The sequence below is a fragment of the Melanerpes formicivorus genome, unplaced genomic scaffold (assembly GCF_026170545.1).
Source record: "Melanerpes formicivorus ecotype bairdi unplaced genomic scaffold, bMelFor1.0.p_v2 SCAF_119, whole genome shotgun sequence".
Classification (NCBI taxonomy): Eukaryota; Metazoa; Chordata; class Aves; order Piciformes; family Picidae; genus Melanerpes; species Melanerpes formicivorus.
In genome coordinates, this window is record NW_027142471.1 from 104,055 (window position 1) to 131,844 (window position 27,790).

The 27,790-nt window shown below is 45.5% G+C and overlaps 1 protein-coding gene across 4 annotated transcripts; it reads right to left on the reverse strand.

Annotated features, from left to right (window-relative positions):
- On the reverse strand, window positions 1-27,790 carry LOC137456199 (histo-blood group ABO system transferase-like). Of its 4 annotated transcripts, XM_068167506.1 has the most exons (10): window positions 27,672-27,790; window positions 26,894-26,994; window positions 25,863-25,931; window positions 25,374-25,412; window positions 21,670-21,708; window positions 20,804-20,839; window positions 12,776-12,910; window positions 3,127-3,462; window positions 1,899-1,960; window positions 1-429 (listed from the first exon to the last, which is right to left on the reverse strand). In XM_068167506.1, exons 2-8 carry the CDS (start codon window positions 26,956-26,958, stop codon window positions 3,426-3,428), a joined length of 420 nt encoding a protein of 139 aa, XP_068023607.1. In that variant the 5' UTR covers window positions 26,959-26,994; window positions 27,672-27,790; the 3' UTR covers window positions 1-429; window positions 1,899-1,960; window positions 3,127-3,425. The 4 variants fall into 4 exon arrangements, with proteins under 4 accessions (XP_068023607.1, XP_068023606.1, XP_068023605.1 ...); XM_068167505.1 differs by lacking the exons at window positions 1-429; window positions 1,899-1,960; window positions 3,127-3,462 and having other exon boundaries at window positions 12,029-12,910; window positions 26,894-26,989; XM_068167504.1 differs by lacking the exons at window positions 1-429; window positions 1,899-1,960; window positions 3,127-3,462 and having other exon boundaries at window positions 12,029-12,910.

A 27,790-nucleotide genomic window follows, 5' to 3' on the forward strand; every position in this document is an offset into this window, starting at 1 on the left:
ACCATGTTTCTAACAAAACCCAGGATATCATTGGGCCACCTGGGCTCTGCTGGCCTATGTTTATTCAACTGTCAACCAATAACTTGAAGTCTCAGCTAAAGATCAAGAAATACTCCCAGACAGAAGTCAATGTGTAAGTGAAGTGCATGAGGTGTTTGTATAGTCCCATAGCATATTGTAAGCTTAATTAGCAGGAATTTGATCAGACTTTGTCTGCTGTTCATCTGCACGTAGGAATGCTGTCTGTGTTTGTGGCAGCAGGTGCAGCGTCCTCACTGTTTCGATCCATGTGACAGCCATGCCAGGACTCATATCTCCTCTGCCAATGCTGACATTTGCCACATGTGCTCTGCTGCTGGATGTGTGAGCAGGCAAAAGTAGCTTCCTTCCAGCAGGATGACATCTGAGGATTCCCCTGAGTCCTTCGATCTATCAGATAAGAACAAGTTTATCAGAGATGTGTGCAGAGACCCACAAGTGTCCTGCTAAGCCTCAGCAGTGTGTAACTTCTAGGGCTAGGATTTCTCTTCTGTCAGCTTTTATAGCCTAAACAGGTTTGAATATGACTTGACACCACAGGGGCAACAGGAGAAGTACACCTGAAACCAGTTTGACTTCATTCTCACATTGTCATCACCCAGCCTGCACAGAGACATAGAGAGGAGTTTGATCTGGTTGACTCACAGCTGCTCTCCACTCACCAAGCAGACAGAGCTTCTGCTTATTTTAGTTTTTCTTTTAATTTCCACCTGGAAAGTTTGCTTTTACTGGGGTTACACATGGATCATAGAATCATATTAGAGTTGGAAGGGATCAATTCCCCCTGCTGTCAGCAGGGACATCCTCAACTAGATCAGGCTGACCAAAGCACTGTTGAGCCTCACCTTGAATATCTCCAGGGATGAGGCCTCAACCACCTCCCTGGGCAACCTGTTCCAGTGTTCCAGCAGCTTCCTGGTGCAGAACTTGTTCCTAACATCCAATCTCAATCTTCTTTAGTTTGAAGCCATTGCCCCTGGTCCTGTCACTGCAGGCCTTTGCAAACAGTCTCTCCATTTTTCTTTTAGCCCCTTCAGGAAGGCTGCCTTTAGGTCCCCATGGAGCCTTCTCCTCTCCAGGCTGAGCACCCCCAGTTCCCTCAGTGTGTCCTCATAGCAGAGGTACTGCAGAACCCTGATCATTTTCACGGCCCTCCTCTGGACCCCTTCCTGTATTGAGAGCTCCAGAGCTAGGCACAGTACTCCAGGTAAGGTCTCCCCAAAGCAGAGCAGAGCAGAGGGGCAGGATCCCCTCTCTCCATCTCTGGCCATGCTGCTTTGGATGTAGCCCAGGCTGCCACTTGCCTTCTGGGCTGCAAGCTCACATGGGGAGAACTGTGGAGACCTCTTGCCCATCCACAGTCTTGCATTGCACTGTCCATGCTGTGTCAAATCCAGCTTCCATTAGAGGAAATCATCTTATCTTATCCTCCCAGAGACTGCAGCTGAAGGTGCTAAGTACAGATAGAGCAGGGAGAGAGCCTGCTACCAGAGCAGGTGTTCTGGTTTGGGGGTGTGAGTGAATGTGGTAGGGGTATAATCAAAATGGAGTTGTATGGCTCTGCTGCAACCAAGGCCACTTCTCAGCAGCAGGATGAAAAGCTCCCATTGATGTGGCTTCTGTGCTGGATGTCATAAGCTAATACTGAATCTGCTGCATACTGAATTACTTAAAGTGCAAATAGCAGCAATGTGCTGAGTACTGGGGGGGGAGGGGGGATGTCATACAGGATACTTTTTATTACTGCTCTGTCTTCTTGGACATGTTCCCCTACTTGTGTCTGTCATCAGTACTGACCCATGAACTTCACCTGTTCCACTTAGGTTCAGTTTTTCTGCAGTATTATCATGAGTTTTTACCTCTCGGTACCGCCTGCTTTGGGCTGGTTCTGCTACTTTGCTTGAGAATCTCTCCCAACCTTCTGAAAGAAACAGGCAAGACAGGATTACTCCTTCCCCCATAAGCAGAATATTTCAGTGTGAATAGCTCATATCAGCTACCCAGAAATCTTGGTTTCAAAGGTGTCTCCATGGTATAAGCTGAGATTTCAGTGCTGGCGTTCCATCTGCTGTTGGCATATCCCATATCATCTTACCTATGGCATTAAATGCAGACCACAGAACTTAACTCCTCCTGGTAATCACCAGAGCAGAGTGACAGGCCACAATGAACCTCCAGTGGTAAGAGATACTGGAAATTAACCAGTTTGACTGTGAGGCAGGGTATGACCAGGAGTTCAGATGTCAAGGAGTGAAAGGTAGCAGAAGTGTAAGATTTACTTAATCTCAGCCCCATTCAGCTCAGCCTTCAGCCTCAAAGCCCACAACACACTGCATGCAGTTACAGTGAAGCAGAGCTGCTAGTGCAGGCCAGAGAGCTTGCACAGACACACATGGCCCATTCCTGCAATCTAGAAATGAGTCAAGGGTCACCTCAGGCTCTCTGGATGTCACCAGACAGGCATGCCTGAAGGTGACCCTGCATCTTGAAGCCAGGTGACAGCTGTCAGTGAGTAGTGGTAAGTATTAAGGTCATCTTATTTGACTACCCTGATGTGGTCCACCCAGAAGACATTCAAAACCTGCTTGGATGGGTTCCGCTGTGACATACTCAAGGTGACCCTGCTGTAGCAGGGGGGTAGGCCTGGATGATCTCCAGAGGTCCTTCCCAACCCCTAACATTCTGTGATTAGACCTCTTCTTGTGTTCCCAAATCAAATCAAGTATTATGTCCACCATGATGATCAACATCAATCCCATGTGACATTCTGTCCTGCCTCAGTGTAATCTGTTATGCTTTCTCCCTTGCCTGATCTCTTCCATCCAAGCTACCCTAACATGTTCAACCCACTTCAGTTTGCTAACCCTCCCAGCTTTGTCTGAGTTCCTGCTGTACCCCAGCATTCTTCATTCATGATGATGTGCTGATTACGACTGCCTCACTCACTGCAATATGATGAATACTGTGCTGTTCATACACAGCCATGATCAGAGCATTAACCCTCTGTTCTGGACAGATTTAACCTTGGTGCAAGGAAATAAGCTTGGACAGAGCTCTGGCTTTTAAAGATCAGCCAAATTTTCTTACCTTAATGTGGTGCAGGCTGCTATGGCAGCAGTTTGGTAGTCCTCACTTTCAGCAACAGGCTCTGCTCTTATCTGAGCAGGGTGTGTTCAGTCCTGCCCTGAGAGTGGTGGAAAACTTGGCTCCAGCCCTCAAAGGCATTGGGCAGGGAAGCTACATGGAAGGAGCAGACATGGATGCTGCAAGAGACTGGGACTGCAGAACCAGCTGGCGTCTTTGTTCTCTGCAAAGTGGGAGTGAGGTGCTTGAGTGTCGAGTTTCACATCAAACCGGTTTGGGTGGCAGAGAGTATGACTGAGAAATCAGCAGCAGAGAGTCAAGTCTTGCACAGAGGAGATGCTGCAGAAAAAAAAAAAAATCATAAACAACTCCCCTCACTTGACTCAGCACCTGCAATATATTGCACTTCCTGCAGTGGTTCAGCTGGATCAGTTCACACTGAGACTGCCTCTCAGACTAACTTAATCCATCCTGTTCCCTTAATTTTCAATTATTTGATTCCTTCAGCCTAACTGCACTTACTCAATTTACTCCAGTGCTTCACCCTGACTTCCTCACTTGTCCTTGTCAGGCAGCTATCAGTATCACTCAGATCCTCATCTGGCTGATCTCCACTCACCTCCTGGACAAAACAGGCTTGAGCATGGTCTTACTATTTTGCTCTATTTTCCCATCTGGGAAATCAGTCTTAAGGAAGACACTTGCAATAAAATGGGTAACAGCAGCAGAAGGCTGGGATTAGCAAACCAGATCCAGGAGCACAGAGGAATGTGTTCATAGATTCACAGAATCACAGAATGGTTTGGGTTGGAAGGGACCTCAAACCTCATCCAGTTCCAGCTGCCTGCCATGGGCAGGGACACTTCCCTCCAGCCCAGCTTGCTCCAGGCCTCATCACCTCCATCACTGGAGGTGTTCAGGAGGAGACTTGACAGGATGCTTGGTTGCATGGGTTAGTTGATTAGGTGGTGTTGGATGATAGGTTGGACACGATGATCTTGAAGGTCTCTTCCAACCTGGTCTATTCTATTCTATTCTATTCTATTCTATTCTATTCTATTCTATTCTATTCTATTCTATTCTATTCTATTCTATTCTATTCTATTCTTCCAGCCTGGTCTTGAACACCTCCAGGCAGGGGGTATTAACAGCCTTCCTGGGCAACCTGTGCCAGTGTCTCACCACCCTCACTCTCAACAATTTCTTCCTTATTTCCACACTCAGTCTTACCTCTTTCAGCTCAAAGCCATTGTCTTTTGTCCTGGCACTCCAAGCCCTTGCCAAAAGTCCCTCCCCAGCTCTCCTGGGGCCTTCACTTCTCCAGGCTGAACAGCCCCATCTCTCTCAGCCTGTCATAAGGGAGGTACTCCAGCATCTCAGCATCTTTGTGATCCTCCTCTGGATCTGCTCCAGCAGTTCCATATCCTTCTTGTGCTGGGGGTCCCAGAACTGGAGGCAGTGCTGCAGGTGGGGTCTGAGCAGAGGGGTAGAATCCCCTCCCTGTGCTGCTGCTCTCCCTGCTCTGGATGCAGCTCAGCACACAGCTGCCTGTTGGGCTGCCAGTGACCATTGCTGGCTTTGTCACCAACTGGGGAGTTTGTCCCTCTGATGTGTATAAGAAGGATTCTGAAGAGAAAACATGGAGATTTTAATGGGCAATCCCACATCTGCATTTTACACAACACCTTGAACTCCCACACAGTCAATCCCAAATCTGGCAGGTAACAGCCTTCTGAAATAGTGCTGTATTAATGAAATGTGTAAGAACTTTCACAGCATCACAGGACATTAGGGGTTGGAAGGGACGTCCAGAGATCATCCAGTCCAACCCCCTGCCAGAGCAGGGTGACCCAGGGCAGGTCACACAGGAACACATCCAGGCAGGTTTTTAGCATGTCCAGAGAAGGAGACTCCACAACCTCTCTGGGAAGCCTGCTCAAGGGCTCCAGCACCCTCACAGTGAAAATGTTTTCCCTTCTGTACCTGTGGCACCTCCTCTGCTCCAGCTTACCCTCAGTGAACCTCGTCCTGTCCTTGGACATCCCTGAGCAGAGCCTGGCTCCGTCTTCCCAAAGCTGCCCTTCAGCTGAACTTACTGCTGAAGTCTGACACTCCTTGAAACCAGGAGACTGGAACTATGTGAAGATACAGCAGTGAAGATGTGCAGCTGTTCTGGAAGAGACCTTCTCAGGTACTGCTTGCCACTAATTCTGAAGTAATATGCAAGGGCTACTGCTGTCCATGGGACTGGCATCTGTGTAGTAGGATTTATTTTCTTTTTCCTAGCACCTCAATGTATCCAAACTTCTTAAAATAAAATGATTTAAGAGAGTGTGGCAATGGTGGCAGTAAGCAGTGTGAGCAATCTGACAGTATGGGCCTAGAGCCTGACATGGTGGTAGGCCATGCTCAGCAGAAGTGCAGAAGTAGTTAACAGTTTAGCGAAACAGTGCTGTGCCTACAGCATGTAACTAAAGCAGGACACTGGTAGCTATAAACACAGAAAGTTTTCTTGGAACAACAGGACATGCACCTGCATCAACAACCTTACATGTCATTAGTAGTTGGACCAATAATCTATAATAGTGCAATGTGTGGTCACTTGTGGGAACCAATGAAGCTATGCCAATGATGCTATGATGCTCTCAAGTCTATATAAGCTGTTAAGGTTCCCTTAATACGCACTATACTCACACTATATTTGCACTATACTCGAACAGTACTCGTACAGTAAAGGAACAATACTAGAACAATAGTCCATCATATTGGTCATCTGCATTGACTCCATTCTCTGTCGCCGACATCTGGTGCCCGAACTTGTGATGGGATGCTCAGACCACGACGCTGCTCAACCCAGCATAAGAGGTATGCTCTAAGAGATACGGAAAGCTGGTTGAACCAGCACTGCCCTGGTGCTGGAAAAATAAGCATTGCGTGCTCAGAAAAGGAAGTGAATCTCACCAGGGCCCGGTGAAGCGGCCAGGGAGGGTACGGAGTAGCACTCAGCAAAGAAGAAGAGGCTGTGCTAAACGCCCTCCAAACTATCGTCTCCATGAGAGGTATTACTGACGATTCTGGGATTTTAAAAGGGCTATTAGCCTGGGCCCGGAATCATGATTTTATCCCCACAGCAAATGAAGCTTTCACTTCCAAAGCATGGCACAAAATTGGAGCCCAGCTGTGGGATGAGGTGCCTAAATACTTAAAAAGAAGCTTTTCACTATAGCACTGTATGGCGAACCCTCACATACACTGCAATCTATAAAAGCAGAGAAGTCTACTCTCGATTCAGCTGCTGCGGTGTTGGTTCTAAAGGAGACAGAAAAGGGATATTCAGAAGGCACCACACCCTCTACCTCCCCACCCCCCACCCCCCACACACATCGTCTGCCACTCCGTCAGCATCCTCATCACAGTTTCAATTGGCCGCTACTCCTCCTTCTACACGAATTGTGGCTTCCTTATTACCGTTCTTTTCCTCAAAAAAATCTCCAGCTGCTACATTAGTAGCGACAGAAGCGAATCCTGATCAGACTGAAAAGATGCACAAAAACATGATGGAGGTTGGAACACATGAACACTCACTGCAAGAAGACACCACACCTGCCATCTTGGCGAACATGCCACATTCAGCAGACACCACAGCTGCCTTTTGCTCCAAGCAGAGAAAAAGCCATAAAAAGGCAGTGAAACCTGTGGTTCAGCATATTTGATCCCATTCATCAACATCTTCCTCTAATATCGCCAGTGACGGCTCAGATTCGGAAGACGAAAACACCAATGCTAAGAAATCAAACAGCACCAACTCTGTTTTACAGCTCCTCTTAGAAAAAAAATGGAGTGCTTGGAGGCTCACGGTTATGGCATTTTTACGACTCCACCCCTCCCGCGAGCCCCAAGGACCCCTGCAAGCCCCAGTGGCCCCAACTGAGGCGACTCTGACAACTCTGACCGAGGCGGCACCCACCAATGCACCACCGACACCAGCAGCACCGACTGTATCGGTGGCCTCAATGGCCCAGGTGGCGGCCCACACCAGCGCCCCCCCCAGCAGCGGCCCCCCCCCCCCATTAGTGGATCCAGCTGCACTACCACTCCCCTGCTTCTCAGAATCCAGACAGTATCAGTAGACGATATCACTGTGACAATGGGATGATAGTGTAAGCGATCAGGAGGTGGGAGGGAGGGGGAACTGTCCCACTGAGCCAGTGGAAAGGTATTGTAAGAAATGCAGTAATAGATGGAGAATCTGTAGATTTTCCTGTACATGCATTTCCTGAGGTATTAGAAGGTCAACAATGAATATGGCAATCTCTGGACTGGAAAATGTTAAAAGAAACTAAACAAGCCATAGCTACCTATGGGTTAAAGTCAGGATACACGACTGCTATAGTCAATCAGTTGTTTTCAACACACTTGTTAACCCCTTTTGACACACGTGTGTTGGCAAATGGCGTTTACTACATGATCTAAGAGCAATCAACTCAATCATGGAGGAGATGGGTGTCTTACAACCTGGTCTCCCAACTACTACTATGATTCCCCAAAATTGGGACCTGATTATTATTGATTTGAAGGACTGTTTCCATACAATTTATTTACATCTGGAGGATTCAAAAAAGTTTGCATTTACTAGGCATGCAAGGCATGCAGAATTCTCCCACCTTGTGCCAAATGTATGTGGCTTGGGCTTTGTTCCCATTTAGACAGACTTATTGTGACTTCCTCATCTATAACTATATGAATGATATTCTAATTGCAAAAAAACCCCAACCCTTAGATCATAGGACAATACTATCTAAGCTTCAACCCGTGTTAGAAAGCAGAGGGTTGAAAATAACACAACATTAGACCTTGCAGCTTCTTGATAAGTGGCAATTTGCCTGCAATGCCTCAGAAGCCACACCCTGGCAATCAGCAGACTCTTTACACTGTGTTGCTGCTAACCACCTCGTTGGGGCAAGACTTTTGCTAGATCAGATCAGCAAATACAACTTCCTGATGAGGCTTTACAATTAAGTCAGGATTTAGCCATCAAAGAGTGGTTGAGAATCCAGGACAATAAATCTAATCCTGTGCTTCTCGCTACTCATCAGGGTCTAACAGGGCCATTTGGTTCCTTTGTCAATAGCTTACTTACATCCTTAAATACTAATTCAGATTTGACTCACGATATGAAGGTAAACCTGTTGGATGTTCTGGCATTTGACAATGCTAACAACAAAACTAAACAGGTTCTGAGCAACGTATCTAGCCACAGCCATACAAGCAGTCGTAAAACCACCAGTAAGACCACTGCAAAAGGCAAACAACCTGGGTGGAAAACATCGTGCTTCTGGGAAACCTGGGCACCTTAAATCAAATTGCCTGACTGCTGGACAGACTCAAAAGTGCTGTGCTCACTGCCACAGACCTAATCATTTTACTCAAGATAGTCGTAGGTAGGGAAACTGCTCCGGCAGCGCGAGTACACCCTGCATGACGACACCACACCAGGGTGCTTGGATTGTTGTTGTGTCCCCCCCGCCCCCGCAGCAGACCTGGCAACAGCAGTGGCTGTCACTCATGAGTCCACAAATGTTGTTGTCGAGTCCAATCTGCACAGTCCTCTGAGTCACAGACCCTGTGCTCTATACCATTACCCCTCCTGTTAGCACTCCTCTTGGGACAGAAATTGCTCAGCTAATACCATTTGAGTCCTGAGTACCTAACACTTCTAACAGGATTCAAGGCTATGGTTCCACCAATATGCCTAATATCTTTTTGGCCCTAGAAATCCAAAAGGAAAAACTAGAATAGATTGTAACTGTCAGACACTCTTGTGGACAAACTATACAATCTTCAATGATTGTGGATACTGGAGAAAATATCACTACTATACCTCGTCATAAATGGAATGGTCACTAGCCATTATTGATGGCAAATTCTGGAGTCATGGGTTTAAAAGGTATGCAAACAACCTGGGTCAGGGAAGAGACAGTGCAGTTAGCTTTTAAAGACTGCAGATCAATCACTGTAAGACCGTACATGTTAACCCTTCCAGTTGCACTATTGGGCTGAGATGCCTTAAGTTAGCTAGGACCAAAACTTGTTAGTGATCCTTTAAAAAAATGAAGCAATTAGATTAAAATTAACCAAAAAAATTAACAAAAAAAAAAAAGTTACAAAAAATTATAGATAAAAAATATAATGAAAAAGGAAAAAAGTTTAAAAGGTATAAAAAATTAAATCATTAGATTAAAAAAATTAAAAAACAATTTAAAAATTAGTTTAATTTTTTAAAAAAATAATTAAAAATAATATTAAGAATTAAATTAAAATAAAAACTATTTTTAAAGAAAATAAATCAAAAATTTAAGAATAATGAAAAATAATAAAAAGTTAAAATTAAAATGAGATTTAAAAAAATATAAAAAAATTGAAATTTTAAAAAACTGGCTGCCAGCTGGCTGTGGCACCATTCACCACCACACTCTGGGCTCAGCCTCCAGCCAGTTCCTAACCCAGCTCAGAGTGCTGCTGTCCAAGCCAGGGGCTGACAACTTGGCCAGGAGTTTGCTGTGGGGGATGGTGTCAAAGGCATTGCTGAAGTCCAGGCAGACTTCATCCACAGTTGTGGTGTGTAGTGGGTGGAAGGGTAAGGCCAAGAAGCCTCCTCCCTTCCCCCTTGTAAAGTAAAAGGGAAAGAAAAATTGAAGGGAAAGGAAAAAAAAACTCACAAGCTGAATTAGCAAAGCAGTGGAGCTATATTTACAAAGCAATGTAGGGTATGCAGGGGAATATTTACAAATTTACAATATCTACAATATATACAAAGATATACAACAGAGTAACACAGAAATGAGAGTAACCCCCCTCGGCAGAGAGGGGGTTCCCCACCTCCGCTCTCCCCTCTCTCCCCCCCCTTTCCCCAGAGTGGGATAGAAAGAGAGAGAAAAGAGAGGAATAAAAGTTAGAAGCAGTTTGTGTTAATTGGAAAGGAGTTAATACAGGCCTTTATCTGGTTTTCAAGGCCGAGGCCTTGGCAGAAAGCCCAGCACAAAACAGAGCTGCTGCACGAAGAAGAGGCGGAAGCAAGACTGAAAATAAAGTGCTGGAAAAACCCAGTATACCCTCCTGCTGTCCCAGTTCAGAAGGTGCTTCCTCCCACTCTTCCAATGAAATTAGTTTAGATTATTCCTTCCGTTTACCAACTTCCGTCCACCATATTCCCTTTCTTAAGGGGGCAACGTCAACCGGCCACATGGTGGTTTAGGCTGGTTGCTGGCCCGGATGGCACTGCACAGACCACACCTTGGATGTCCCAAGTGGTGGGCCCAGCCCAGGGGAGTGGTCACAGGAAACCAGGTAATTCACACCCATAATGCCCTGCTGCCCTATAATACATCAGCGCGGGGTCTTCACTTCCTCTTTCCTTCCTTGCCAGTGCCTAGGTAAAATGGCATGAGCCTCTTCCCTTGGGCCTGCCCAGGCCCAAGGCTGGGTTAGGGGGGGAGGAAAGAGCCCTGGGGGGTTTGAGTGTACCCCCAGGTGCGGATGGGACACTCTTGGGTATGCTCTGGGATCTCTGTCTTTTGTCATGGTGCTTGTGGTTCTCTGTAAAACTTTCATTGTTGGTTTTCTTTTGCTTATCCATTTAAACTTTCCACCATTTTTTTGCAATATGTTCGTCTGAGTCGTTATTTTTGCCCGTGGTGGGAGAATTGGCCTCCCAAACCATGACAGCCTGCCCCACATCCACCAGACGGGTCACTTGATCATAGAAGGAGATCAGGTTGGTCAGGCATGACCTGCCCTTCCTAAATCCATGTTGGCTTGACCCAAGCCCTTGGCCATCCTTCAGGTGTGCAGTTATTGCCACCAGGATAATCTGCTCCATTATTTTCCCTGGCACTGAGCTCAGGCTGCCAGGCCTGGAGTTTGCAGGTTCCTCCATCCGACCCTTCTTGTGGATGGGGACCACATTGGCCAGTTTCCAGTCATCTGGGACCTCTCCAGTGAGCCAGGACTGGTGGAAAATGATGGAGAGCGGCTTGGCAGCTCATCTGCCAGCTCTCTCAGCACCCTAGGATGGATTCCGTCTGGTCCCATGGACTTGTGAGGATCCAAGTGGCTCAGCAGTTCCCGAACCAATTCCTCATGGATTTCAGGGGTACTACTCTGCTCCCTGACCCCATCACCCAGCTCAGGAGGCCACTTGTCCTGAACTCCTCCTGCCTTATTGTTGAAGATGGTGGCAAGAAGGTATTTAGAACATCATCCTTTTCCTCATCTTCAGTAACAGTGCTCCCCTCCAGGCCCAATAAGGAGTGGAGGTTCTTCTTGCCCTCTTTTTAGTGTTAATATATTTGTAAAACTGATTTTTATTATCTTTCACAGCAGTGTTCAGCTTGAGTTCTAACTGGGCCTTTGCCTCTCTAATTTTTCTTCCACATGTTCTAACAACATCCTTAAACATACCAGGAGAAGCCTTCCCCTCCTTCCAAAGGTGATACAGCCTCTTTTTTCCCTTAATTCCTCCAGGAGCTGCTTGCCAATCCAGGCCCACAGCCTTCCCCTCGGCTCATGTTCCCCTGTTCCTGTGCCTTCAAGAGCTCCTGTTTGAAGTAGCTCCAACCATCCTGGATCCCTTGGTTCTTAAGGGCTGCTGCCCAGGGGACTTTCCGAATAAGCTGCTTGAACATGGTGAAGTTTGCCCTCCTGCAGTCCAAGGTTAAGGTTCTGTTGGTGCTCCTCCCTATCTCCCTGCATATTGAAAACTTCACTATCTCGTGGTCACTGCACCCTAGGCAGCCTCCCACCATCACATCTCCCACCAGCCCTTCTCTATTGGAGAACAGCAGGTCAAGCAGAGCCTGACCCCTGGTAGGCTCACTTAACAGCTGCAGCAGGAAGCAGTTCTCCATTCGCTCTAGGAATCTTCTGGACTGCCTCCTCTCTGCTGAATTTAAGTTCCCAGCACATGTCTGGCAGGTTAAAGTCACACACAAGGACAAGATCTGATGATCTTGAGACAGCCTCCAGTTGCTTGTAGAATATTTCATCTGCCTCCTCATCCTGGTTGGGTGGTCTATAACAGACTCTAACCAGGATGTCAGTTTTGTTAGGCCTCCCTCTGATTTTAACCCACAGGCTCTCAATCCTTTCATCCTCAACCTCAAGTTCTGAGGCATCAAGAGATTCCCTAATATCCAGGGCCACCCCTCCTCCTCTCCTGCCTTGCCTGTCTCTCCTAAAGAGTCTCAAAAAGGAGCCTCCTCTGGAACTTAGAAGCTGTAATGGCATGGTTCCTTTGACTGGAGCTAACAGTTTAACTCTAAATTCTAGTACAAACCCATAGAAATTCTTACTTTCACAGAATTTTGTATTTTTTACCCAGCTCCTTGTTAGAAACATAGTAGGAGCTGGAATTATCTTCCTGAGGGATCAAAATGCTTGTTACATTTCCAAGGGTTTGTACTGCCCTGAGCAAGGCAATGTCTGCTGCTATTTCACAGCCAGTTAGTTGCCTTACTCAGGAAGTTGGAATCACACTTCTCTCATTCTACAACTGCATTTATGGAACCTTTCTCCCTCCAGCTCCACCAGCAGTATTATAGCACAGCTGCCAGGCGAGAGGATTAAGTATATGAGAAGAAATGACAAACAGTGCCTTTTAACAGCAAAAGTGACCACTCCAGTGACCAGGGTCTTCTGCACATATTGAGCATTGAGGATCTCTCTGTTGAAGGTGCCCTCCCAGACAACTGGAGCCAACCAGGGTGTCAACACCAGCACATCCCTCCACCTGCAATGAGTGTAAGAATGAAGGTTCTCTTCATAGGGCTGATAGAATTCATACAAACAGAAACATCTTCAGCACAGCTGTACCTTCACGCTAAAGATCTCAGACTCCCTCTGAAATGTGGCCAGAAAGTGCTGTCAGTAAAAGCTGACAGCTTATCTGTGGTGGTTGAGAGAAGGAAGGCCTAGCTCTCCCTCCCCCACAAAGAAAGAAACCACAGCTACCTCAGTTGGAGAAGTAAAACTATATGCTATATTTACAAGCAATATGGAATGCAGGTTGTATATACACAATATATACAGTATTTACAATATATACAGAAATATACAGCAAAGAAAATAATACAGAACAAGACTCCCTCCTCCAGACAGAGGAGGGTTCCCCTATGTACCCCCTCTCTCCCCCCCACCTCCCTGTTTTCCTAAAAAGGGTTAGAGAGAGAAGAGAAAGGTAGTTATTAAGGAATAAATTCTGTTAGGCTCTAAGCACATGCAAGGATTAGTTCTTATCTGGTATTCAAGGTCAAACTCCAGCTAGTTGCTCAGAAGCAGACAGGCTGGAAAGGCAGAACAGAGTGGAACTGCGAAAAAATTCCAACTGAACTAAAATTTACAGTTGCATTCTACCAATCTACCAATGAAATTCGTTTAGACCTGTCTTTGTTTTCGTTATTATTCCAAAACATTCAGCCAGAGTGTTCCAGCAAATGTCCTTTTCTTAAAGGCACAGCCTAAACTGATCACAATCCACCCCTTCTAAACAATTTCATTGGCTGTTTGTACTGTCCATCCAATCTAAAACAATATTTACAGTTTGTAAGTAAAATTCATAGTCCATTCCAGCTATCCTCAGATGTAGATGATTCAAAAGTCCGAGAATATCAGGAAACAAGAAACATGAAAAACAGTTTGTCTCTTCACAGACAAAGCAAAGAAAAGGAAAACAGGGACACAGGGACTCTCAGTTGACTCAGGGCTCCCAGGGTTCTCAGGGTTCATGCACTGTAGATTCCTCATGGATTCTTCCTTTGGACGTGATGTAGCTGTACGACACTCTGAAATTAAACTCTCTCAGCTAAAGTTAAATTTCTTTGTGGAATACACTGAATTTCACCATTCTCTTGCATTACCCAATAAGTGTGACCAGGACCTTCAGCTGAAACCACCCCTTGGACAGGTTTAGCCTCTCCTGAGCGAGAAAATACCCAAACAGTTTTACCTAACAGATTCTTTTCTCTAACAACAGGAACTCTATCACCTTCTACTTTCTGTAGCAGATCTGAGTGCGCCAGTCCAGCTCGATTCACTGAACCTCTACTATTGACCAGCCAGGTTGCTTCTGCTAAATGTTTTTCACAGTTTTTCAAAGATCCACCCCCCATGGCTTTAAGAGTGGTCTTCAACACACCGTTGTAGCATTCAATCTTCCCTGCAGCTGGTGCATAGTAGGGGATGTGGAATATCCACTCCATGCCTGCTCTTTTGCCCAGTTCTTTACAAGGTTGTTTTTGAAATGAGTTCCGTTGTCTGACTCAATCCTCTCTGGAGTTCTGTGTCTCCACAGGATCTGTCTCTCCAGACCGAGAATGGTGTTGTGTGCAGTTGCATGTCAAACTGGATAAGTTTCCAACCATCCAGTGTTTGCCTCTACCATAGTAAGCACATACTGCTTACCAGAACGAGAACGTGGCAGAGTGATGCAGTCAATCTGCCAAGCTTCACCATACTTGTACTTGGACCATCTGTCACTATACCACAAGGGCTTAATTCGCTTTGCCTGCTTAATAGGAGCACAAATGTCACAGTCATGGATGACTTGTGTGATAGCGTCCATGGAAATGTCTATGGATCTGTCACGAGCCCACTGGTATGTTGCATCTCTGCCTTGATGTCCTGATGAATCGTGAGCCCACCAAGCTAAGAATATCTCACCTCGGTGTTTCCAGTCGAGATCAAGATCAGAGTCCATGTCTACTTGAGAAACTCTTGTTTTGCTGTTCCTCAGTAGCTTTGCTCTTAGGAAAGTGAGCATCAATGTGTCTTACCTTCACTGGAATTCTCTCGATTTGATCAGCAATGTCCTGCCACAGGTCAGCTGCCTGTGGCTCAGTTGGTAGGGCAGGAGACTGTGAGTGTTGAGATCACTAGTTTGAATCCTGCAACAGTAGACTTTCCTGTTCTGTGCCAACCATTCTTTTTCCAGTCCTTTGGCCAACCCCACAGAGCATTGGCTACCATCCATGAGTTGGTGTAGAGATAAAGCTTTGGCCATCTCTCACATTCGGCTACGTCAAGAGCTAGCTGGACAGCTTTTACCTCTGCAAACTGACTGGATTCTCCTTCTCCATCCTTTGCTTCTGCAACTCGGCGTGTTGGACTCCACACTGCAGACTTCCACCTTCGCTTGTTCTCAATGAGACATCAGGAACCATCTGTCAAGAAAGCATATTTCTTTTCATCATCAGAAAGGTCATTGTAAGGAGGAGCTTCCTCAGCTCAAGTTACTTTCTCCCCTGGAGGTTTAGTACAGTTGGTGCCTTCAGGCCAACTTGAGATCACCTCCACCAGACCAGGTCTTTCAAGACTTCCCATTTGAGTTCTCTGTGTTATCAGAGCCATCCACTTAGACCAGGTTGAATCTGTGGCATGATGTGGTGTGGACCCTTGCCTTTGAACATCCAATACAAAACTGGTAATCTGGGAGCTAAAAGAAGCTGTGATTCAGTTCCAATCACTTCAGAAGATGCTTTTACTCCTTCATAGGCAGCTAGAATCTCTTTTTCTGTTGGAGTATAATTTGCCTCTGAACCTCTGTAACCTCGACTCCAGAAACCAAGAGGTCGTCCACGTGTCTCACCTGGAGCTCTTTGTCACAAGCACCAGGTTGGACCATTGTCACTTGCAGCCGTGTACAAAATGTTCTTAGTGTCTGGACCATCTCGGACAGGTCCCAGACCCATTGCTTCAACTACCTCTTGCTTTATCTGGTCAAAAGCTGCTTCTTGTTCAGGTCCCCAGTGGAAACTGTTTCTCTTTCGAGTCACATCATACAGAGGTTTCACAATCTGACTGTATCCAGGAATGTGCAGTCTCCAAAATCCCACTATGCCCAAGAAACGTAGGGTCTCTTGCTTGTTTATGGGATTTGCCATGGTAGAGACTCTATTTACCACATCCACTGGAATGTGTCGGAGTCCATCCTGCCACCGCACTCCCAGAAACTGAATCTCTGTGGTAGGTCCTTTCACCTTGTCTCGCTTGATGGCAAAACCTGCATTCAGAAGAATGTCAATGATTTTGTTACCTTTCTTGAAGACTTCTTCAGCAGTTTTACCCCAGATGATGATATCATCAACGAACTGGATGTGTTCTGGAGCACCACCTTTCTCTAGAGCATCGTGGATCACTGCATGACAGATGCTTGAGCTGTGGATCCAGCCCATTGGCAGTCTGTTGAAAGTGTACTGGATTCCTCTCCAGGTGAAAGCAAACTGAGGCCTGCATTCCTCTGCTATGGGAATAGAGAAAAATGCATTAGCAATGTCTATGGTAGCATACCATTTGGCCTCTTTGGATTCCAGCTTATACTGGAGTTCCATCATGTCTGGTACTGCTGCACTCATAGGTGGAGTTATTTCATTCAGGGTTCGGAAGTCGACCGTCAGACGCCAGTCTCCATTCTGCTTTCGCACAGGCCACACTGGACTGTTGAAAGGTGAATGAGTTTTGCTGACAACTTTCTGACTCTCCAACTGATGAATCAGATTCTGAATGGGTAACAGAGAGTCACGGTTGGTTCTGTATTGTCTGTGATGAACAGTCTGAGAAGCAACCAGCAATTTAATGTCCTGTATGTTGTGTTGTCCCACAACTGCAGATTCGTCAGAAAGCTCAGGTCTGACAGACAGCTTCAGTTTTTGTCCATCAACTTACACAGATGCTACTCCAAAAGCCCATTTGTAACCTCTAGGGTCTTTGAAATGCCCTTCTCTCAGAAAATCAATTCCCAAAATACAAGGTGCGTCAGGTCCGGTCACAACTGTATGCTTCTTCCACTGTTCACCAGTTAAACTTATATCAACCTCCACCTTAGTTAACTCTTGAGATCCACCAGTGACTCCCAGAATAGTTATAGACTCTGATCCCTGATAATTTGATGGCATTATGGTGCACTGAGCTCCTGTGTCAACCAAGGTGTGACCGTTTGAGGCCCTGTACTTCCGAAATTGTGAAGTGCCAGGCCACTGGATGTACACATCCCAATAGATTCTGTTATCTCTATTATCCGTCTCCTCCCCCTAGCGGGAGGCAGGGCACCCCTAGTTACGGGGAATATGCCCACATTTGCAATGAGCACACTGTCCAGTGTTAGAACTGGAGCCACTGTTGGAGATATGAGAGTTACTCTGGGAAACTGTGGAAGTAACAGCTACCCTTCTGGTATTGCTACCTCGGATTCTGCCACTTTGCAGTTCCCTTAGTCTCCTGAAAAGATTAGAAGTTGGTTGACCATCCCATCTGTTCATGTTCTCACCAAACTGATCACGCAGAGTTGTCCAAATAGTCCCACGTGATTGCCTTGGTGGTCTGTTTTGGTTTGATCTGTTTTGGAATGACCTCCTTGGAGGAAGTCTATTCCTCACAGATGAAACTTGTATCCACCTGGAGGAAGAATTGGAATTATCTCTTTGTCCCAACTGGTACATGGAATCTTTCAGCTCTTTCATGCAATTCTCAATTTTTCCAGACAGAGTTTCAATGGCTGAAACCAAAGAAACACATGTCATGCTATCCTCCAATTGTCTCATTTGAATTGGCCAACTGTAGGAGGAGCTCCACCATAATTTCTTGACACAATTCTACTTGCCAGAATAGTTGCATATTTAGATGGAGAAAGCTTGATGAGCTTTTTAGCAAGACCAATACCCACAGGAATGTCATCAGGATTCAGAGTTTCATGTTCACCATAGAGTATCTCTCTAACTGCAAATTCTCTCAGATGCTTAATTCCCTCATCTATGGTAGTCCAGGATTTAGGATTCCATGGAAGATCATCTCGGGATGGGTATCTCATGAGAGCTGCCAATAAAAGGCTTATCCACAGAGTAACCTTACCGAGAGTCTTGGCTAGATATCTATCTATTCCATCATCCTTCGAGAGAGTTCCTAGCTGAGCTGCTGACTTGTCGCCACCCATTAGAGCTGGTGCACCTGTATCATAACATCTACCTAGCCAAGCTAGAACTGGCTCCTTATCTGCTCTGATGTAATCCTTATGGACGTTTTGAACCTCTTCACGGGGTGACGAACATCCTGGTCAACACAAGCACATCCCTCCACCTGCAATGAGTGTAAGAATGAAGGTTCTCTTTATAGGGCTGATAGAATTCATACAAACAGAAACCTCTTCAGCACAGCTGTACCTTCACACTAAAGATCCCAGACTCCCTCTGAAATGTGGCCAGAAAGTGCTGTCAGTAAAAGCTAGCAGCTTATCCTAGAATAGACACCTGAAATAAGTCAGATGCCACTAAAACATCTGCTTTTCTACAAAGGATCTGACTGGAAAAGGGCTGGAGGAAATTTATAACCTCTGTTCCAAACTCAGCCTTTGGTGACAGAGCTGCACCTAACTGTCCACAGCCACACCTGCCTGCTGGGTCAGCTGCACAGAGCCATCTCAGCACTGGTGTCACACAGCATTGTGTTCTTTCATTCAGTTCCAGCAGCCAAGTCCAGCACATACACAGCTCTGTAAGAGTGCACAGCCAGGGCTTTAGGTATGAGTGTGGGCTCAGCTGCACTGAAAGTAGAGAGAAAACCAAAACTGGCAGAATGTAATTTAGTGATGAGATGTTTCGATCACCTTTGGAGATGCCACTGACTATTGAACCCCTTAGCCCCTACAGCAATTACATTTTTCTCTATGATCCTTCACATTTTATAAACCAGCACCCATGCATTTCTCTGGGCACTCTTCTGCCCATCTGCAGATGTCCTCCTGTGTGCATCTGAAGTTGTCAAGGACCCAGTACTGTAAAGTGAAAAGAAAAAAAAACCTTTATGTATGAGGGTGGTCGGACTCTGGAATAGGCTGCCCAGGGAGGTAGTGGATGCCTCCTTCCTGGGGGTGCTCAAGGCCAGGTTGAGCAGCTGAGTCTAGTTGAGAGGTTTCCCTGCCCATAATGGGGAGGTTGCAGTAGATGATCTCTGAGGTCCCTTCCAACCTGACTCATTCTAGGATTCTAAGGTATGATCAGTCTTCTCCTAGTACAGGTAGACAGACAATGGTTATGACACAGACATGTTTACTGTGAAGGGTACCTCAAGGACTAGATGCAGACATTAATGATCCTTGCACTGCATGGGACTTCTTCTGATAACTTCTTACATCCTCAGTGCAGATTCCTGTACCATGTACAGGGGTTGGGGACTGACCTGTTGTAGAATGACATAGGGGAAAGGCACCTGGGGGTGCTGGTGGAGAGAAGGATGCCCAAGAGCCAGCAATGTGCCCTTGTGGCCAAGAAGGTCAATGGCATCCTGGTGTTAGGTCAAGAGAGGTTCTCTTCTACTGGTGAAGCCACATCTGGAATATTGTATCCAGTTCTGGGCCCTTCAGTTCAAGAAGGATCTCAGGGAACTGCTTGAGAAAGTCCAGCACAAAGCCACAGAGCTGCTGCAGGTACTGACACACATGTAGCATGGATCCCCCACATGCACAAAGTCCTCCTGAGGGATCCCCCTGTAGCTGGCCTTACACACTCAGTCTACTCAGCAGCTGCCCTGTGGATCTCCTTGTCTCCAGCTGGGCCATAAACAGACACATGAGTAAATGAGCCTCTCAGGTAACCCCAGACCTTACAGTCTCTCCAGCAGTTGGCTTGGGCCTTACGGTTTCTCTAGAAGCCAACTCTGCAGCATCTGGAGTAGCTTTATGGCCACTTTGATACCTGCCTCCCAGGTCACTTGTCCTGCTTGCTAGCAAATCCAGCTTGGCATTTGTTAGCCTTTACACCTTGGCACAGGTACCCACACAAGATGCTTTGCATAACCCCCAGATGCTCTTCCCTGCCATCCCATGCCCTTCTCTCAATCCAAAAGCTAAGCAGAGAGCTGCTAGAAGGCTGAGGCTCTAGAGAGCCTCTTCCTTTGACTCATCTGAAGAGTTTTTATCCCTGGACACTGAGGGTGTTTTCTTTCCTGTTACAGTCTTGGTAGCACCTTTACACTGCAACTCTTTCTCTTGTGCTGCAGAGGTTCTCTGCCCCCTGGTGGCCTTCTGTGCTCCTTTGCTGTGATAAGCACAAAGATGAATTATCACATAACCTAAAAAGTATCTAAATAACAAAGCTCTGAAGTTATCTGAGAAGAATCATCCTTTATACATCTTTTTTTTCTTTGCAATACTTAGTGTGATGGGTTGAAAATTCCCTCCAACATAAATTTGCCAGACCAACTCAGTTAGAAAACAAATGAAGCTGTATTTACAAGCAAAACTACAATCTAAAATATGGAATGCAAGGAATATGTACAAAATATACAATATTTACATATCAGTACAATTCATAAACAACACAGAAACCCCCCTGGACAAACCAGGGGGCTACCAACAACTTCTCCCTCCCTGCTCCCTTCCCTCCCCCTGTACATAGGACAAGAGAAGGAGCAGAGAGTTGCTGTTAGTTACTTAACCACAAGAAGAACACATTCAAGGTCAGCAAAGCCAGCAGAAGGCAGAGGTAGTATCTGCTAGAGCAATGGATTATTTAGAACTTAGCATTATTTTCCTTTTTACATCCAGTCATTATTTATATTCTACTACTTTCTGTTCAAGATCTGTGTAAAGTTTTTCCAGGCACAGCCTAAAATACTTAGATTTAGAAATCAAACTTACTGTGGTTTTGTCAGAAGTGGCTGAGGATATAAAATGCTGTAGAAAAGCAAAGATAAGATCTATATTATCATGGAGCAATGTACATGTCATTCACTAGCACTGCTATCCAATAATAACAACAGTGCTGGAAGTCACATCCCTAAAGGCTTTTAAGAATCACAGAATCATTCAGGTTACAAAACACCCCTGGGATCACCAAGTCCAACCATTAACCATAAGTCTACAAAGTTCACCCCCAAACCCTATTCCCAATCACCACATCTAAATGACCTTTAAACACCTCCAGGGCTGGTGACTCAACCAGTGCATTCCTGGGCAGCACATTCCTGTGTCCGACCACTCTTGCTGGGAAAAAGTTTTTCCTGATGTCCAGTCTGTGGCCCTTTGCTGAACTCTCTCCAGTATTTCCATTTCTCTCCTCCTGCTTTTTCTACTAAAGCCAATGGCTCTAGAATAGGCAATTCTAGAAAAGAATTTTTCCCATTCACCCAACCCATCCCTTTCACAGACATTTGCAATTCATCTGGAATGCTGACTGCCACCAATAAAATACTATCAACCATGGACCCTTGTAGCTTCTGAGATGGGTGGCAGCAGGGCAGGGAAAAAAAGCGCTTAAGCTCTAGGTAAACTGCAAGCATTTCAGCATTCACCACCATTTGCCCCTTTCTTTTCTGAAAGCAAACAAGTGGAACATTCTGCATCTACACATCTGTTCAGTGGCTTCTGGAAGAGCTCTTTCTAAAACTAGGAATCCTTTGCCATTAACTCAGCCTTGTTCTCAGCTGTCCTAACTTGTATGTACCACAAACAGCCATGAGAACCATGTCATAGCCTGTTAATGAAGCCAGAGAACTTATCCTTACCGTGGAAGCATTGGAGAGGTTTCAGTCAAGTCTGTTTGTCTGTAAATGAGAGAGCAATAAAAGGAGAGAGAAATAAACCAGGTCTTGGCACAGCAGCTTTGGATTTCCTATTTCAGGGCAGAAGAGATGACCCCACATGAGATCCTTATGGGTTCCAGCATTAATCTTCCTTCATCCAGTGTCAGTTGGGCTCCATCCCACAGGCTACTTAACCTCCATATCCAGAGTTAACTACCACTAAGTAATGGTCCTCTCAACATGTCCAACTACAGCTGTGAAATACTTCAAGATTATTTAAGCTTATTTAAGATTACTTTAAGATTATTTAAGATTATTACAGCAAACTTGTTCTGTAGTGTGGCCTCAGGAAATTTGACTTCTAAATGGTGAGCCTCTGGCCCACTAAGTCTAACCACCTTGAGTACTCTTTGTAGTTTATTCATGAGTGCACATCTTGACACCTACAGTAGAAAGGAGATAGGATACAGAGTAGATGTCACAACTGTTCATTTCCATTGCTTATGCAGGGTGCCAAATGGGAATCCACCAGTCTTGGTTCCTAGACTTTCCAGTAGTAAAAAGGTTCTATAAAGTGGAGACACTCCATGAAAGTGGCCCTCAAGTGGCAATCAAGTCTAGTTGAGAAGCATCTCTGCCCATGGTGGGGAAGTTGATCTCTGAGGTCCCTTCCAATCTGAGCCATTTTGTGATTCTATGATTAAATAACAGATTAAGCAGCCTAAGAGAGATCAAAAAGGAATCATTATACATAGGAGTGTATGTGGGAGTGGGTTGAAAAGACTCTCATGTTGGATCCCTTTTCATTTAAAATCAGTTGCAAAACTAATGAATTCTCCTTAACATTGTTTTTTTGAAGTCAAAGTTCATTTCTAATTCAGCTACACACATCAGACTCCCTGCAGAGCCATGGGTACCTCTGTGAATGTGCTCAGAGCAGCTTTTTTAGAGAGCAGTATGACTGTGCACTGAAGAGATGATGGAGAGGGGAAGCCTAAGTCAAAAGGCAGTGATCAGACTTAATTCATGGCACAATAAAATGAAGCATTTTTTGTTTAAAAATATGAAAGTGCTTTATTCAAGTAAACTACTCAGTGCTTCAGAATCTGTTACTTTTCAGATTGTGTTACTCCTCAGACTGTGGACAATATGCCAAAGGGCAAGGCTGCCATTCAGGGAACCTGGAAACACTGAAGAAATGTGAAAGATTGAAGAAATGTGCTGACAGGAATCACAAGAACTTCAGCTAAGGCGAATCTGCTTCAGAGTAACTCTGTGCAGCAAGGCAGCCTGGGCCATGCCTGATTGAAAATGAGCAGCTAAGATAGGAGTCAGCAGTGGGTACTTACAGCAGAAGACCTGCACTGTGGGGCATCACAGAAAGAGTGTAGCCATCAGCAAACAGGAGAGACTCTTCCCCTCTGTAACACCTGGCAGATACATCTCAGTACAGTGTCCTGTCTGGGGCTCCCCAGGACATGGAGGAGACTGAGGAGACAGAGATAGGAGTCTAACAGAGTCCACCAAACTAATGAGGCCTGGAGCACATGAAACAGGAGGAGAGGCAGACAAAACGGAGATGTTCATCTATAAATCAGAAAGGCTAAGGGGAGATCTTGTTGCTATCCAGAACTAACTGATGGCAACAGAATACAAAGAAGAGGACAAAGGCTCTTCCCTGATGTGCACAGCAATAGGCTGAGAAGGAATTACTATAAGTAGAAACACAAGGTCCTAGAATGGCTTGGTTTGGAAAGGACCTCAGAGATCATCTTCTCCAACCTCCCTGCCATGGGCAAGGACACCTCTCAACTAGACTCAGCTGCTCAAGGCCTGATCCAGCCTGGCCTTGAACACCCCCAGGGAGGAGGCAGCCACAGCCTCCCTGGACAAGATGTGAACAAAACATAAGGCATTTCTGGATATTACAAATAAGAGTGTGGGAATATGACAGAAAGTAAAGACAGTGCTGTGAAGCATGGCTGGGTTTCTAGATGCTTAAGGAGGAGTGCTGTGAGGAATGACCAGCATAAAGAGATGACCTGAGCATTATGGTATTGCCATGGCCACTTTCAGCTCAAGTCTAACAGCACTGGCAACTCCTTATCACTTCTTCACATGGATCTGCTATGTCCTTATCCCACTCTGCTTAATTAAATGTGACTAGTGGGAATGGCATACCACCTGGGCTCCACTGGGTTAGACACAGTTCCCTTGCTACCAAGACATCATTTTGACTTTTCAGACTATTCAGGCTCAACATTCATGAAGGAAAGGAAAAAGAAAAAAAAAGAGAGAGATCTGTGTCCCAGAGCAGCAGAGAGTAATCTTTGCTGCTCTGCACAATGGGTGTCAGCTGCATTCCCTGCTTGTCAACAGATCTTGCACTCTTTGGCAGGAACAGAATTACATGTTATGAATATCTTTTTAGTGAAGAGAGGGCATTCTCCTGTGGTCTGCACTCAATGTTCCAGAGAGAAGAGTTAATGCAATGAACTGTCCTCTATCCTCAACATAGATTTTTGCCTCCCGTTAAAGGTCAGCCCAGCAGTCAGCATATTCTTATGGTGGACAGTCAGAAATTGTCATAGAATCACAGAATGGTCTGGGTTGGAAGGGACCTCCAAAGCTCATCCAGTCCAACCCCCTCTGCAGTCAGCAGGGACATCTTCCACTAGATCAGCTGGTCCAAAGCCCTGTCAAGCCTCACCAGGGATGAAGCCATCAGCCACCTTTCTGGGCAACCTGTTCCAGTGCTCAACCCCCAGTACTCCCCATCCTACTCTTAAGAGTCAACTCCCAAAGTCTGGAATTCAATCATTCAACAAGGCAGCTGTTCTTACAGGGCAGAGGACTGTTTTTGCAGCAGGTATGAATCAGCATAGATAAAGGAAGATGAGTGATGTTTAGCAAGATAGCTACACATGAGTTGCCGTCACTGGAGGTGTTCAGGAGGAGACTTGACAGGGTGCTTAGTTGCATGGGTTAGTTGATTAGGTGGTGTTGGATGATAGGCTGGACGCGATGATCTTGAAGGTCTCTTCCAACTTGGTCTGGTCTATTCTATTCTATTCTATTCTATTCTATTCTATTCTATTCTATTCTATTCTATTCTATTCTATTGGTGTGGTGAGTTGAAAGTACCCACCAACATACAATTGCCAGAGCAGCTCAGTGGAAGCAAATGAAGATGCATTTACAAGCAAAGCTACAATCTAGAAATGAAAGTCAATTAATATGTACAAAATACGCAATATTTACATATATGTACAATTTATAAACACCACAAGAACTCCCCTGGACAAACCAGGGGACCCCCCACATCCTGCTTCTTTCCCTACCCCTCTGTACATGGTAAAGGAAAGAGAAGAGCAGGAACTTGTTTAATACTCAGCCACAACAAAACAATGTAGCCAAGATCAGCAAAGCCAGCAGAAGACAGAGCTGGTATCTGCTAGGGCAAGGAAGTGAAAAGAGAGAGAGTTAGTACACACAATTAGCTTATGCTCGTAATCTGTCCAATGGGATTATTTAGACTTTATCATAGGTTTCCTTTTTACACCCAATGGTGATTTATTTACATTCTACTACTTTCTGCTCAGGATCCGTGGAAAATTTTCAAGGTACAGCCTCAAAATACGACAATAGGTCAGAGCTGTGGGAGAGCAGAGGTGAGAGGACCTTACCTTGGAAGCTGACAAAAGCTCTGATTCATGTTGGTCATACTGAAAACAAAGCAAACCACAGAGAAGAATGTCAGGTTGGAAAGAATATCAGAGAAGACAGGTCCTGCTTGCTTATATAGTGGCATACATCCCATGTTTCACTTCTCAACATTTGGAATTAAGGTCATTGGAGACACACATCTGACCAAACAGAAGGAGGTTTTTCCCTCTAATCATCTACATTTCCAACCTGTTTCAATTGTATAACTCCTTTAACTTCAATTACTCTCAGTACATGCAGGTGCACACTCAAACACCAGGCAAATAATTCACATTGCAGCTGTACTAAAGGATTTGCTTCTAGCTTTTGTGAAGAGAACAGGTCCTAGTGTTTGTAATTTTATAATTTAATAACAGCAACCGCTTGGCAATTTTTCATAAGAATGAGTGCCCAGAACAACACACACTCTGGATTTCGCAAGGCATGCAGAATGAAGCTCGGTCTCTTACTCTGCTGTACCCTCTGTGGAGGAGGCTGTGGCTTCCTGGGCACTGGCTGGGGAGACAGGGGGATGGTACCTTGGACAGATTAAGAAAACAATGAATCAGTGACAAAACCAATAAATCAACCCCTCCCCCACCCCATTTATAGCTGAAACTGTAAAGCAAAGCTAACACTTTACATGTGGTGCCAGACCAGGGATAAGGATGTGCCCAGCTCAGCTATGTCAACAGAGCTGTCCAGGCTGTTGTTCCCTGCAGCTCTATGGACTCTGAGGATCTGTGGATGCATTTCAGGAGGCATGGGACTGCTCATATCAAGGAGAATGCACCTGCTGTACGGCAGAGCTTTTTCTCAGCTGCTGCTGGAAGCTGATGGTGCAGTTTCCTTGTGGAGTCAGGTACCTAGGATCATCACTTTGCCTCTGCTTTGGCCAGTGTGTGAGATCTCCTCTGACATGAGCCTAATTTTATTTTCAACAAGATGTGAGCACTTGTGAGGGATGCTGTGCCTCAGATTTTATATGGATGATAGCTTTCCCTGTTTCCTTCTTTTGGATTAGTCCTCCAATATCATTCCAGAAGCTCTGCATTCCCAAATATCCCTACTTAAGCTCATGCCTGGCCCCAGGGCACGGAACACACACTATGGTAGGCTACTCTAGGGATACAAACTGAGGGAGACCCAGGCTAAGCACCATGCAGGATAAAAACAGCTAAGGCCGTTCCACAGAGTGCTACTTCTGTGCCAGGGTCCTTCAGCTGCTCTGCAGTCCAGAGAAGTCATTGTGGTGGCAATGCACACCTGGGCTCACAGGAGCATACAGAGCCAAATTAATCAGATTGTTAGAATTTCACAGAGATGAAAAGGCTCCGTATCTGCTTGGTTTTATCTTCTGAGTACAAAAGGGGATTAGGATTTTAGCTTTGTGCAAGTGCTGAGGGTCTGCCTGCCTAAGCATAGCTAGAAAAGCATCACTCAAGTAGGGCAGCAGAGATGTGTGCTAGTGGAGAATCACTATCAGAGACTGGACACCCACCAGATGGCTCCAGTGATTCCTGCTGTAACCAGAACGGCCAGCCCATGCACTTTTGTGATTCCCATCTTGATGGTGTTGTAAAATTGGTTATGAACCCTGGACTGACAGCAAAGCGGGAAAAAACAAAGCAAAGCAAAACAAAACAAAACAAAACAAGACACTGAAAACACTGTAGCTATTAAGTATTGAATAACCCTCCTGGTTTGGACAGCAGCTCTGAACACAAGCTAGAGAGAAAATATTGTTTCTAGAAGGAGTATTTTCCATCTAGGTATTATGCTAGACACTGGGGGTTTACACCAGCTGCTCCCCAGACTGAGCTCTCTGTTTAAAATGGCAATGCAGCATAAAATCCTAGTAATGTGCACACAAATAATTCTCAGTTCAGATTTTCTCTGGATCATGTTTTCCTTCTTTTCCTGGCCAGCACCCACCCTGCTCTTTATGTTCTCTTTTCCAGTTTCTCATTGATCTTTTCCTCCTGTCTAGCTCTCCTTTTTGACCAGTTTCCCTGTATCTCTCACCTGTGTAGTTCTGTGTCTAAGTTAAGGCTGCAATCCCTTTCTCTATGTCAGCTACATTTCTCCATCCATTCTGTGGCTGTGCACAGCTGGGATCAGCAAAAGAATCCTTTGTGCCAGCCTTCTGCAAATACTCTTTGCAACACTCTTTGTCCATATTGTCTGTTCCTGCTCTCAGCTGCCCTTTCACCTGTAATCATATTTGTTAGCCACAGTAACCTAGCTCAAACCTATTTAGCCCCAGCCACCGTACTCACCTATGGTGCTTTCAATCCCTCCACTTCAGCAGCTCCTATTACCTTCTTCTCTGCTTCATCTGTCTTCACATTCCTGCTGAATCAGCACAGCAAAACTTTTCAGCCATGTGTCAGCAGCC